The sequence below is a fragment of the Olea europaea genome, chromosome 15 (genome assembly GCF_002742605.1).
Source record: "Olea europaea var. sylvestris chromosome 15, O_europaea_v1, whole genome shotgun sequence".
Classification (NCBI taxonomy): domain Eukaryota; kingdom Viridiplantae; phylum Streptophyta; class Magnoliopsida; order Lamiales; family Oleaceae; genus Olea; species Olea europaea.
Genome location: NC_036251.1, coordinates 14,870,883 through 14,885,213, shown reverse-complemented (window position 1 = coordinate 14,885,213; position 14,331 = coordinate 14,870,883). Strand labels below are relative to the sequence as shown.

The window sequence follows — 14,331 nt, the reverse complement described above, 5'->3', positions numbered from 1 at the left end:
TTGTATGGAATGATCTTTTAGCCTCTTTTAACCAACTAGATGCTTTCAACTACATATCTTTGAGTATATAATGTAAAGACGATGTCTAGCTAGAGTGGAGAAGGAAATTAACACAAGATATTGAAAATTCAAGCTCGGATTCAAGATTTACGATCAAGAAAATTGTCTTTTCAAGTTCTTCATTTTGTTCTTTGATTCGGGTTATGTATTTTCATATCTTTATGTGTAATTTAGGGGGTGTTTGAGCCTCATTATTTTGGTAATAATGCATTCTTGAATAATGTATTGATAGGAAATGTGTGGTTAAAAAATAATGAAAAGTTTTTGATTTGTGTGTAATATTATTTTATTGAAGAATGTGTGTTTGAAATGATGTCAAATCATTGTTTAAGAATGCATTTTTTTTTTTTGAATAATGTGGCTCAAACAAGCTCTTACATATAAACATGTTAGGCTAAATTCTATGTTGTATTGGATGATGATGACACCATTGGATGTTTATTTCTAATTCAAGAAACAAGTAGTTTAGTGAATTCTCGTGTTCATGATTAGCTATGTACGCTTATATTTTTATTTGATTGCTTGATTATCAATTAGACAGCTCATTATTTGTTGTAGTATTAGTAAGCTTACAATAGGTTTAGAACATTGCATAATTGACATCCTAGAAAAAGATGTCAGGAATAACATTTGTGGCGTGTGCAATCTCGTTTGATAATCGTGGGATTGAATGCATGTCTTTGAATATGAATTTCGACTAGGAATAGTTTTAGGTCATCCTTAGAATAAATTTGATTTATCTTGGAAAAAAGTCAAATAATATAGTATTATCGAGTGTCATGAGCATTTGAACAACACTAAACCACATAAGTCAAGAATTGAAAATAGAAACCACTAGGTAAAATCTAATACATTCATTCCATAATTTGATAAAAATATCACATTTTACATAGTTCATAGCATATTTTACGATAATAACACAGCATACATAACTTTTATGTCACTTGTATCAAATTTGATAAGAAACTAGCACACTATAATTAGATTTTATTCCTCATAAGATGATAACTCAACTCCTACATTATCACTTATCAACTATCCCTTACGCTTGTGAATATTACATGAACATGAGTCATCATGGGATGGGCATATGTAGGTTGTAACTTTTATTGACTATTTTTCCAAGATGGCTTGGGTGTACTTAATATGGCACAAGTAACGTTTGAGATGTTCAAGGTATGGAAATTTCAGATGGAAAACCAAATAGGGAGAAAAGTAAAGTGTCGGAGATCAAACAATAAGACCTAGTACACAAATTAGAAGTTCTTGGAATTTTGTGAGTAGCATGGGATTAAGATGCATTTCATAGTATAGAAGGCACACAACATAATGGTTTGGCAGAAAGGATGAATAGGTCACTTGCAGAGCAATGTGTCTCAGGTTGAATGTTGGGCTCCCAGAGAACTTCTAAGCAGATCCATTGACTATGTCGTATACCTATAGGAATTAAGCCAAAATTAACCACCATGTAGGTCTCAAACCATCACTTGTAAGTAATGGTGTGAACCAATCGAGTCGAGCCAGCTCGTGAGCCGAAAGTCGAGTTTGACTTGAATAAAATGTTTTGAACTTGTTTGCGAGCCCCATTCGAACCTAGCTTTTGCCTGACCAAGAAATATAGGCTCGGCCTAAGCTTTTCGGCTCAGACCTAGCTGGGCAGGCTAAAAAAAAAATTTCGTGCTACCTTTTTAAGCAAGGTGGCAACTCGCTACCTTTAACTGGTTTTTAAGGCCTGGGAGCCCAAGCCGACGAGCCACACGGGCTGCCCTGACGTCCTAAAATGGGGCTCGACCTGAGTTACGGGCGACCGGAGTTGGTGAGCCCAATTAACATCCCTACTTGTAAGGAATCAATGATACAAACACAATGAGTCATGCACCCACGAATTTGCTAAGTGATCTGTACTAGATGAAATTGACAACATAACACCATCTCCAAATCTAGGTCGTACCCCACTACATTCATAGATCTAGAACCAGCATTCTTGTTGTCATCATTTGCCTTCAGACTTTAAGGACATTCCCTTTAAATGTGACCTCTCTTACCGCACCCGTAACATTGAACGGATTTCTTCTTTCTTGACTTAGACCGATAATCCTTGTTTTGTCCCCTACCTAGATTTTCTTCTTCCACATTCATGACTACATTTAACCATAAGCCCTTCTCATTCTGAGCCCCTTTTGCTTGTCTTCTTTCTTACATTAACAACCAATAAAGCCCATATAATCTCCTCCAACTCCATAGACTTCTTTAGTAATGAAGCCGGTAAGGAATTTAACATCAATGCATTTTCTTCATCTTCGAAAACCACATCTACACATTGTAGATTGTGATTGTTTGATTGAACATATTTATGTGGTCTCATAACCCTTTTTGTCTTAAGTTTATATAACTTCTAGTTAAGATTCAACTTGTTCATCAGTCTTTGAAATGTAATGGCTCTCTAGTTTCAATCAAATCGTCGCAGGTGATTCCTTATCTATATCGTGAACCATAACCTCATCTGCCAAATAAAGTCGAATGGAGGATATAGCCCTTGCCTTCAACTCATTTTTTTGCATACATCTCTTGTAGATTTTTTCCCAACGCCTTTATCATTCCTTATTGTACCAGCAAGTCCTTCACCCTTTTCTATCATAATCCAAAATTTCATTATCCATCATATCTCATGACATCAAATTTTTCAGAAGATAAACCCCAGTAATTGTGGAAATTATGGACTTGCTCTAACACAAGTTATTGTGCAAATTGAACCGTAAAATCAAATAGAAGAACAATAAGATCAAATAATATAAATTTAAATGGTTCGATAATTTGCTAGATGGTCATCCTATCCTGGCATATCAGCTTCAGAGTCTTTATTGTTGATAAAAATGTAGGGAAATCTGAATACGTTAATAAACTCCAAGGCACGAAAAACTTTATTTTTTAAGAGATGTTTCTCCCCTATTCAACAAAGTCACAATTGGGGTATGATAGAAAATCTCTCTCAGGATACAATGAAGACGTTTGATTCAAATTGTGACTATTTGATCAAACCAAAAAGATACTCGAAAATAACTGATTGATGCCAAGAGAAAGAAGGAAGAATAAATTGTTTTAATGTGTTTTGCAAACAAGAACTCGCCTAGAATTTATAGAAATTGAGGCAACCGTTTAAATAGGTGTGTCCCTTGAAATTCTTGCATACATCTACTGGAGGTGACTGTTATAAAAACGAACAGATGCACTTATTCAAAGACTTCTGCAATAAAATTCTCTTTCGGGGACGTTGCCCGAGCCCTCACGGGGGGAGCTGCCCCCTCGACCCCTGCGACCTGACCGGGCAGGTCGATCCCCGTTACGCAGCCGCAAACACTAGTCGGGACAGCAAATCATTCGCAAAACAGAAATAAATACATGCAAAATGATAAAAAATATCTAACATTTATCCTCCTTAAGTATCTTTATGGTAACTCATCTGCTGTCAACATTTCTTTCAAAACAACTCTCTACTCGTTCAGAGCTTCCTAGAGAAAGCCCACATCAAACTCGAGTCGTATCTTTATAATATACTTGATCACCTTGACCAAGTTAACAGTATTGACGTTCTGAGCTAAAGCACCAAATTCAAGGAATGCTCTCCAAAGGTCAACTGCCTTAACAGCCTTAGCTTCAGCTTCCTTCGTCCTTTTTATGGCCACCAGCCCGGGCAGTCTCCCCTTCAGCTCACATTTTCTCAGATGAGGCCCTCTCGTTGACTTTTTCGCACCAAATTTTCAAGGCTTTCAACTCATCCTAGAGGTCAGCCTTAGATGCTGACTTAGCTTCGAGCTCTACACCCATCTTATTTAAACTTTCCCCCTACTCTTTTTCTCGTCGACCCTTTGGGCTTTCTCAGCTTCCACCGACTAGAAAATGCTTATAGCCTTCTCAGCTTAACCACCTTTCCAAACTCAGCCTTTACCTAAAAGCGAAAGCCCTAACCTCAGTAAAGGAAATTAAAGAATACAAAATTATAATTAGGAAAATTCTAAGTAACTGTACATTGTCCGCCATTGACATCATATAAAGGATAGATCTGTAATTTTGTAGCTCTCTAGTGATGCAAGCTTCATCCATGGACATGTTCTAAAGGAACTTCGGCCCTCTATCATTCCAGCTCCGTGCCAGCAAGTTAGCAAAATCCCTTATAAGAGGAGAAAAAACAGATGTCATGTCCTTGGAGGGAAAATAAGCTTTGATGAAGTCCGAAAAGATAGCTGGACAACTCTCGACCATGGCATCGAAATATGGCCTCTGGAGATCAAGACAAGGTAACTAAGGTTGGGAGGAGCTGGAAGCAGCAGCAGTAGTGGCATGATTGAGAGTGGAAGCTGTCCTTACGGTTAACTGGGGATAGCAGCCACACAGGAGACCTCTGAGGAGGTTCTTATCTGGCATGACCGTCAGATCGACTTTTCTTTTTTTTTCTTTTTTTTGTTAGCTCACATTGACCTCCCTCCACAGCAAGAGCTTTCCTCTTTTGGGCTCTCGTGGCTTTAACCTGAGCCTTAACAGCCTTAGAAGCCTTATAGCCTAACATATTTTTGTTTTGACCTGAAAATGTACAAGATAAGTGTTAGGTCAGCCCATATAACCTACAGATTTACTGAAAAATGTAGAGGAACTTAATTGGAGTTGAAGGTGGTTGTGAAACAAGCTGGAGTCCAAGATCACCATACTGTGAGATATCTGATTCTTTGAGAGTACCCTGATGGTGTCAGCTCTATTCTTGATAGCTGAGGTGATCTTATAGTTCTTATAAATTGCCAAATAACTTGAGAAAATGTTAACTACGTCGCACCTGGCAAACAAATAACAAAAACTTGTTAAAACCATGATATACTTACACATCTTATGATAACGAGTAGGGACGACGTCATCTTTATCAGCCTCAGTGGAATGAATTTGCCACTTTTCCAACACAAAGAAAAACTCCTCTTTCTACCATTTTATAGAGAACGGGGTATCCAGAACTAACGACCCCCCAGTCCTAGGCTTGGCACTGGCATAGTACAGCTAGAATCATTCCTATCTTCTTTTAATGTGTATAAGGAATTGAACTGATCTACGGTCAACTCCAGGTGACCTAACCTGTAACAAAGGATCAATGTCACTATAGGAGTTCTATACTCGTTAATGCAGAGCTGAGTAAGGGCGATCCCCAATATGATAAAAACTTGCGTATGGCTCTAGAAAAAAGGCGACCTCAACCTAGCATCAAGGATGGCGGAGTTAACTGCCACACATCCTTCTGGAGAGTCGTGAGCTTGGTCATAGGATGACCATCTCTACCGAACTAGGGATTTCATACTTGGCCCTCCAAGTCGCCAATCTATTTTTGGTCATTACTAACCTAAAAAGAAGCAGCTTTCTACTCCTCCCGTGAAGGGTTACCTACCTTCCCACTATGGGAATCTACATCTTCCTCATCCACCATGCATAAGTAGATAAAAAAAATCAAGCAACTTTTCAGACACCACGGCATAGTGATTACCCGTCACTCCAAGTCCTCTTACTATAACTATATTTTGTGCCATCTCTAAAGGATGACCTATGTCTCCTAGATGAACTGTAAAGATTGGAATTTGTTAAAAATTATTACATGTCCAAGCTAGATGGGCGAGTAAGGAAAATAGATGTTACAAACCACATTTTTATCTAGTTAAAGTCAATAGTGAAATTTTCAAATCAAGTCAAATGAGAACTTATATGAAATAAATCATTTTTATTGGGACTTGATTGACCAAATCATTTTAATTGGGTTTATCTTATAAATTATAAATATTTTGAAGGTTAAGTTGGACAAAATAAAAAAGTTGGGAATTTACTTATATATTTTTGGAAGTTATAGGATTAAATGTGTTATGAAGATAGAGTTGAAGGACTTCCTTTATAAATTTGGGTAAGTGGACCATTATATTCAACCATTGATCCATTTTTATCTCAAAAACACACACACACACACAGTGAAAAAAAAGGGCAGTGAGCTGGAGACCGAAAAAGAGAGAAAAAATTAGGGAAAAAGAGAAGAAAAAATGAAAGAAGAAAAGGGAAGAAGAAGAAAAGAGGTAAGGCTAATCTCTTCAAGCTTGGGTTGAATTTTTTCCTTTATTTCAAGTGATAAAGTATGAATTATGTTAAAATTTTAGGGTTTTATTTTGGCTCGAAATTTTCAGATTTTTGAGATGAATACTACTTGGAGCTTAAGTTATTGATTCTTGAATTTCTATCTACATTAAGGTAAAGAGATGTCAATTTTTTTTGGACAAACCCTAGTTTTTAAATTTGATGATTGAGCATGGATTATTTGTGGGAATGATTACATTAATGTAATTATTCACTTGGGAGTTGATTTTATGGAACAAAATGTATATTAAATGGGTGGAATTATAGTTACTAGTTTCACTTGATTGGAGAGTAAAATTAATTTTAAACTTGGGAAGAAGGTTTTGTTGATGAATTAGTTATTAGAAAAGGGATTAGAAAGTGGGATTAGCTCCAATAGATCAAAAGAATATTTGGGAAATTCATTCGAGCATCGACCAATTTTAGTTAAGTATTATAGAAGTATATCTTAAATTTCTTAATTTAATAGTGGTTGATTAGTCATCTTGTTATGTATTCCAGGTGGTGACGAGGAGATTGGAAGAGCCTATCGATCATCTTAGGTTCAGCTTGTGTTATGTGAGCGGATAATCTTATTTTTCAGAAATTAGTATTTATTTAATTTATATTAACTCAGAAAATTTATTAATTCATACAAACGATTTGACAACACGATTTTCAGAATAAAGTTGAGTTATAACCAGTTGTTTTTAAAACTTAAATTCAATTTAGTAAATCATTTTATTAGCATGTTATTTTAGTATTAAATATTTTAGTATATTCAAAGTTATTTTAAAACTACCAGAGAGTACCCAGGTGATTTTACCCTCGTCTGCACTGGTGTGAATGTGTTTCCACAGTGTATGACTTCATCTGGTTATTTTACCCACTCTGCGCTGGTGTGAATGTGTTTTCACAGCGTATGATCAGTATAGTGATTTTACCCACTCTGCACTATTGTGAATGTATTTCCATAATGTATAACCATTTTAGAGCTCTACGCGCGTATGACCAGAATTTCAGAATTGAATAACCTTGCTATGTATATCGAGATTAATCGATTCACGAGTATGGTTATTTCGGGTACATTTTTGGTGTGATGTTTCAGTATTACATAGCTTATCAGATTTTAGAAATGCAGTATACACAATAAAGATGTTTATGATTACAGTATATTTTAGTTTTGATAGTATTATCAGATTTTAAGCTACAGAATTCAGCTTATTCAATTTAAAGAATAAATATTTTAGTTTATATGTCTGTGAAAAGAAATTTTATGCTATATGTCGATTTTCAGAAAGATTTTTATGAATGGAAAAGTATACTTTTACGAAATATCCACTCACTGAGTTATAGGCTCACATTTTTATCACTATTTCTCTTATCAAATATTAGCTAAGTTGAGCACTATTGGACTAGTTGATCTATCGAGTTGAGCCATAGATTGTCAAGCATTGTATGAATCATATTTTCAGTTTAATAGTTCATATTTTGGAATAAACACCTCCTTTGGTTAGAAATTAGTTCCATGTGTTGGGCTTGCTATGTTTTGTATATATATTATGCATTTTGGGTACTGTGGTTTAGAAATTGTTGCAAAAGTCAAATTGCCAGTGTTGTATTTGAATAGTTGATATTTTGAGGGGCCGGTGTACCCCGTTTTAAACTATATGTACATGTTTGGAACATTTGATTTTATTTTCAGGTGGTTTTAGTCCATTTTTCAAAGGGAACTCTGTCTAAATTTTTATAAAATTATAACAATCAAAGCATGTCAAGTTTGCCTTGGTGGTGGGTCCGGCACTTCGCTGGTATCTACAATCGGCGCACGACACGTGTCGTGTCCATTAGGGTGATCGGGACGGGTCGTGTCAATAGACACTTCCAGGTAGTGGCTCAAGAATGGATTCTACATTCATCTAAACTCATGTAGAAGATGAGGTAAAAAGCAAGGAAAAGAAAAGCGAAGTGTTTGTAATGGATGTACCTGGGTAGTGGCGACCTCACTCAAACAAAAGATGATAATTCTTTTTCTTCGTTTGCAAAGTATATATATATATATAGATAGATAGATAGATAGATAGATAGATAGATAGATAGAGAGAGAGAGAGAGAGAGAGAGAGAGAGAGAGAGAACAGAGGAACGAGATTAAACAAACCAAAACCACATAGTTAATGAGGAAGTTTGGCCAAAGAGCCTTAAAAGACAATGGAACGCCATCCCTCTAATGTAGTGACACATGTCACCTTAGTTCACAACAACTATCCTCCACAAGGATTCATATGATAAAATATTTCTACAATCTTCAAAGGTCAACACATCCCCCATAGGTGAGCGCAAACCTTAGCGTATCTATTGGAGTCCAAACTCCAACCTCATTAATATAAATATTTTCCAAATCACCTTGCATACCTTAAACATTAAGATTGGACACATTAGTCATGAGATAAGCTCGAACCAATGATCGTTATAATCTATAAAGACATAATGATGCCTAAATCCCTGCCACTCTGTCATGCAACTCCACCCACCATTCAATGTTGGAGTAAAACTCAGAAACTTAGACGTCAACACCTCTTCTTCAACCAATCAACTGCGACTAATGATTACTTGATGTCAGGCCATCATTACCTGATGGCATAGCTGAAGCCTATGTAATGATGATGTGATGAGGCTAACCTCAACGACCAATGAAAGCAGCAAAAACATTGATAAAGGCACGCACTTTTAGAACGGTATTGTAGCTGAAATGACATGAATCGGCCAAGAAGTGGGGTATTCCTTCCTATAAATAGGAACAATGGTCCCCTCGCAAGGCAACAGTAGGATTCCATTGAAAACGATACTAAATCTTTCTGGATCACTTTCCTTTTATGCAAATTATGTACTTTGCTCCAAGTTGATTGGAAATAACCACCCATTTTTCTCATCAAGTTGATAAAAAAAAATCACATTACATTTTTAGGCATCAACAATAATTATAAATAATAAAGAAAATTTGTCAAAAGATGTTGTATATTCTTCAAATCATAAAAATGTTTTTAATACATTCATGACATTCTTTTTTTTTTTCTCATTTTATGCTAACTCTTCATTTGTTCTATTTTTCTCTTTTTCGTTTCTTTTATTTGTTACTTGATCTTTCATCTTTTATTTTATTGTCTCTATTGTTTAGTTTTCCTCGATTTATCATCCCCCAATTTAGCCCTCTAAAAATTCTCTACCTTTCTTTATGGTCTTTGACATTAATAATGACATATACAATTCTTTTGCTTTAATTTTTTATGCCCACTAACATATTTTGGTGTTTTCAATTTGTTCTTGTTTCTCAATTTTGGTATGAAAGTATGAAATTGGTCAAATTTTGATGCTTGACTATTCTAAGTATATAAATAGGAAAAATTGTAGTAGATGTCCCAAACCTTTGATTTTTTTACAGACTTTACCTTAACTTTAACATTTTGTCATCCACAGTCCCAAATATTTCATAAATTCATACCTGAGGTCCAAATGGAAAGAATTTAACCGACCAAATTTAGACCATTTTTTATAGCATAAAATGGTAATTTCACATATTATACATAAAATAAGTTTAAAAATTAAATTCAAAAAATGAAAATACATATAAACTCACTGTCTTCCCCATCCCCAATCAAAACCAGTAAACCACACTGTCACCACCCAACACCACAACTCCCCTAGCCACCAACACCATCGGCCTACACCGCCATCACAACTACCCTTACCCAAACCAACCACCTACCCTAACTTACCTAACCCCATGGAGGTGACTTCAATAGATTCGAATTTTGGTCAGTAATTCAATGTGAGTAAGGGTAAATTGTAGTAGGTTTTTGGCATTTTCAAATTTTTACACTACAATGGCAAAAGATGAGGTAATTTCTCCATTTCTATCACTATTTTTTTCTATTGAATATCGGACTTTCTACCATTTTTTGCTGCGAATTCATGGTGGCTACAGCTAGCCAAAACTACTATCATTTCACTTAAAGTTTAAGCTACCATTTTGGCCAAAATTACTGTTGTTTTACTATGGCTATTCTATGATGGTGGTGTCCACTATTGCTGTGGTTATTTTTCTTAAGGCGTGGCAGGTGTGGAGATGAATAATTAGTGAATGAGTTTCTGTAAATGAACAGCATGGACACCAACCATGCTACACGAATATCAGGTTTGACATTGGGGATAACCACATACACGCATATGGGTGGTCGAGCATTATTTTATTCACACGGGATCCACGCATCCATGTGAGTGGAGGATCATCGGTGCAATCATCCTTGTGGGTCGGTTGGCTTTACTCTTGTGAGGTATTGTTCTCACAATTAATCTTGTCAAACAGGATGAACGACACCCTGTTGACAAGGATTTAAAATTTCCACCGCATAAAATGACGTTTTTGGAGGGAAAAGGGAAGCTGCACTTGGGACTGAGAAATACAAGCATTAATTAATAATTTTCAGTCAAAATGGAACGTGGGAGAGAGAAAACTTCTGAATTGATTATTTTGACCATTTACACCTATTTTCCCGAAACTCATTCGGCCCTATCTTCTTCGGTTTTGAGCAAAGAAGCCGAGAAGAACAAAGCCATTTAGAAACCGGTTCAGAAATCTTTGTTCCAAGCAAACAATCTTTGTTCCATTATAAAGGCCGACATCGATATCGTCACGTTCAGAAATCCGGCCAACCAACTGAAGAATTAGTCGAAACCCGATTTCTTTGTCTTTGCCATCGGAGCGAGCCATTGTGTCTATGTTTTCCAACAGTTAATTAGTAAGTTTTTTCAATTTCACTTCTTTAATTCGTAGGGTCTTTTATTGCCATTATGGCTTGTGGGGTTGACATTAATGTGCACCAATTTAACCAGACAAACGGCATTGAATGTTTAATTAATATGCAGTAACTCTCCCATATTCACCCGATAGTGGGAATGACGTGAACGGTCAACAGTTTGGGGAAAAATGCAACAATTTTAGGACCAATAAGGCATTAATTATTTATCATTCTTAAGCACTGCAACCTTATAACTTAACTGAGCCTGTGGGCAATTTTATCTAGTTTATTTTGTACCATTTTAAACACTGGTTAATGTATCAAATGAGCTATGTAATAGATTGCCATTATATTGAAATTATTAGACAAGCAAAGGCACTCTGTGGAAGTGAAAAATGTGATTGAGAATAACCTTATAATATTTTTATTGTGGATTATTGAACTTGTGATATCTTATCATATTAGAGAGAGAGAAATTATGGATGAAGTGCAAGGTGAACATGATGGTGTTTTGGTGGCATCTGACCATGAGAATTGTATGGACTCCGCTAACATAGTGGAAGGTGAAACCTTTTTAGGAGATGGTTTGATAGTGCCGGAGGTGGGTATGGAGTTTAAAATTTTGAGAGATATGTTTGATATGTACAAGAAATATGCGTATACTGTTGGTTTTCCGGTTAAGAAAAGAAATTCGAAAAAGGGAGACGATGAAAAGTTGAGATATGTGACAGTGACATGTAGTCGAGAAGGTCGAAGAAACAAAAATACTGATGGATCTTCGAAGCCGCAACCAACAATACTGATGGGTTGTAAAGTGAGAATCTCTACTTCTGTAGAAAATTATGGTGTTTGGAGACTTAATACTGTCAGCCTTAACCATAATCATGAATTAGCCCTTCGAAGTCCAGGTTATTTCACTGCAACAGAGAATTGAGTACACACGTGAAGCGCAAGCTACAAGTCAATGATTTTGCAGGAATTCCATTGCATAAAAGTTACAATTCAGCTGGTGTCAAAGCAGGTGATTATGAGAACATGAGTTGCGTGGAAAAGGATTGTCGAAATTACATTGAAAAAGTGAGACGATTAAGACTTGGGGAAGGGGACGCCACCGCAATACAAACATACTTTTCAAAAATGCAAGCACAGTGCTCGGGCTTTTTCTTTAGTATGGATCTGGACGATGATTCCCGATTGAAAAACATATTTTGGGCAGATAATTACTGTAGACAAGCGTATAAGGAATTCGGCGATGTTGTTACATTCGATATCACTTCCTTGACAAACAAGTATGACATTCCTTTTGCCCTTTTTATTGGCGTTAATCATCACGAACAATCCACACTGTTGGGTTGTGGATTGGTATCGAATGAAGACACTGAAACTTTTGTGTGGTTGTTTAGAACATGACTCCAGTGTATGCATGGACAAGCACCGTAGGGGATAATTACCGATCAAGACAAAGCAATGTAAAATGTAATTCAGATAGTTTTTCTTAACATAAGACATAGATAATATTTGTGGCACATTTTGAAAAAGTTGCCTGAGAATTTTTGACACCATGAAAACAAGGCATCAATATTTGGAGCGATACACGGATTGGTATCTGATTCAAAGTTTGTCCAGGAGTTCGAAGAAGGTTGGGCCGCGATAATTGATATTTACGGCTTGTATGATAACGATTGCTGTATGCAAACAGAGGTCGTTGGGTTCCTTGTTTTCTGAAGACTAGTTTTTGGGCAAGGATGTCAACGACACAGAGAAGCAAGAGTATGAATGCATTCTTTGATGGGTATGTGCATTCCGAGACGTCATTGAAGCAATTTGTTGAACAGTATGAGCGAGCACTGCACAGTAAAGTTGAGAAAGAGTTCCAAGCTTATTTCAAGTCATTTTCGCAAACATTACCGTGTGCACAGATTATGAAATGGAAAAACCGTTTCAATCAGTTTACATTATTTCTAAATTCAATGAGGCTCAGGCTGAGTTTACGGGAAAGGTTTACTGTGACCTCATATCTACTTTGGAGGGACCCTCAAGGACGATGTATGAGGTTCGAAAGACGTTATGGGCGACGGGATACGGAGGAAGAAAACATTCGTCGTATCATTTGACAGACAAAATTGTGATATTCTTTGCAGGTGCCATTTGTTCGTGTTTAGGGGGATAATTTGTCGGCATACTATTGCAGTAATGATTCATTGTGACGTCACATTACTTCCCGAGAGGTACATACAGCGAAAGTGGAAGAAAGACGTTAGTAGAGCACACCCTAAGGTCGCAGTCAATTACGATGGTTTGGCTAGTACTCCTGAGCAGTTGAAGTATGGCAACATGTGTCGTGCTTTTGAAGAAGTAATGGACCTCACAGCAGACGATGAGGGTCGAGCACGTGTAATTATGGAATGGATAAAACTTCAACGTTAAGACCTCATGATGTCTAAGAAGTCGGGTACCGGAAGCAATGCTATATCCAAAAATTCTTTTGAAAATATAGACCAATGCACTGATTTTCAACATCATGATAGTGTGACTATACGTGATCCAGTGGCGTCGTGCACAAAAGGATCCCCCAAGAAACTTCGGAGAAAAGGTCCGTTGGAGTCGAGTTGGAAGAAAGGCAAGGTATGTTCGAAGCCTAGACTCTGAAATTCAAATGTCTCTAATAATTAATACCGATCACATCCTATGCATATTTAGGGAAGCTCGGCACCAAACAAAGGAAAGCGACCAAGCACGAGGCAAAGGGATACGGCTGAGAGTGTGGTCGACATTCAGCATGCTCAAACACAACAACATTCCATGCAGACGCCGACCTCATATTACAGTATCCCAGGCCGTCGACATTCTCCTTAACACAATATTCCATCACGACACCATTTTCCCTTTCAAGTGTGTTGTCGTCTTCAAATTTCATCCCTCTTTCATCAACAAACATTATGTATAGTTCACAAGGTAAGAACAAAGTACGACATTTCAACTTCCGAGGTATATTTCTTTCATGCATGCAGCTATTAATGTTCTCAATGTATTGTAGGTCAAGTAATGTCATACTACTTTTCGCATTTACCTGACCAAGGTGGCTCAGGCAATGCCATAATGATAAAGGTTTGGGCTTCCGACTATTTTTTTGAAGGTCAATTGGATAAATAGATGATGATTGTAGTAGTCGAGAAAAATAAAATGGAATTATACTAATATTTTGTGATGATCTAGCACCACGAGCCTAACCCATTTTAAAAACGACCTGTGGAAGCTCAACCCATGTAAGATTACGAAAGCCCAAGTCATAAGTTAATTAAAAGCCCAACAATTTAAGAGATTAAGTTTAAGTAAAATTGATTA

At 36.6% G+C, this 14,331-nt stretch overlaps 1 protein-coding gene and 1 long non-coding RNA gene across 2 annotated transcripts; both read left to right on the top strand.

The window, feature by feature from the left end:
- The first annotated feature begins 6,111 nt into the window (after nucleotides 1–6,111).
- On the top strand, nucleotides 6,112–6,776 carry LOC111411003. Its single transcript, XR_002705804.1, has 3 exons — nucleotides 6,112–6,152; nucleotides 6,261–6,324; nucleotides 6,712–6,776. It is a non-coding gene; the product is annotated as an uncharacterized LOC111411003 (long non-coding RNA).
- Nucleotides 6,777–12,021: 5,245 nt separating this feature from the next.
- LOC111411278 (protein FAR-RED ELONGATED HYPOCOTYL 3-like) lies at nucleotides 12,022–13,413 on the top strand. Its single transcript, XM_023041826.1, has 3 exons — nucleotides 12,022–12,275; nucleotides 12,686–12,778; nucleotides 13,128–13,413. The coding sequence occupies exons 1-3, from the start codon at nucleotides 12,022–12,024 to the stop codon at nucleotides 13,411–13,413; spliced, it is 633 nt and encodes a 210-aa protein (XP_022897594.1).
- The last annotated feature ends 918 nt before the right edge of the window (nucleotides 13,414–14,331 follow it).

Excerpts from the sequence above, each read along its gene's own strand:
- LOC111411278 (XM_023041826.1), top strand. The coding sequence starts at position 12,022 with ATGAGTTGCGTGGAAAAGGATTGTCGAAATTACATTGAAAAAGTGAGA. Across the intron at positions 12,276-12,685 it reads ATCACTTCCTTGACAAACAA|AGGTCGTTGGGTTCCTTGTT; the intron begins GTATGACATTCC and ends GTATGCAAACAG. Across the intron at positions 12,779-13,127 it reads ATGAATGCATTCTTTGATGG|GTGCCATTTGTTCGTGTTTA; the intron begins GTATGTGCATTC and ends TATTCTTTGCAG.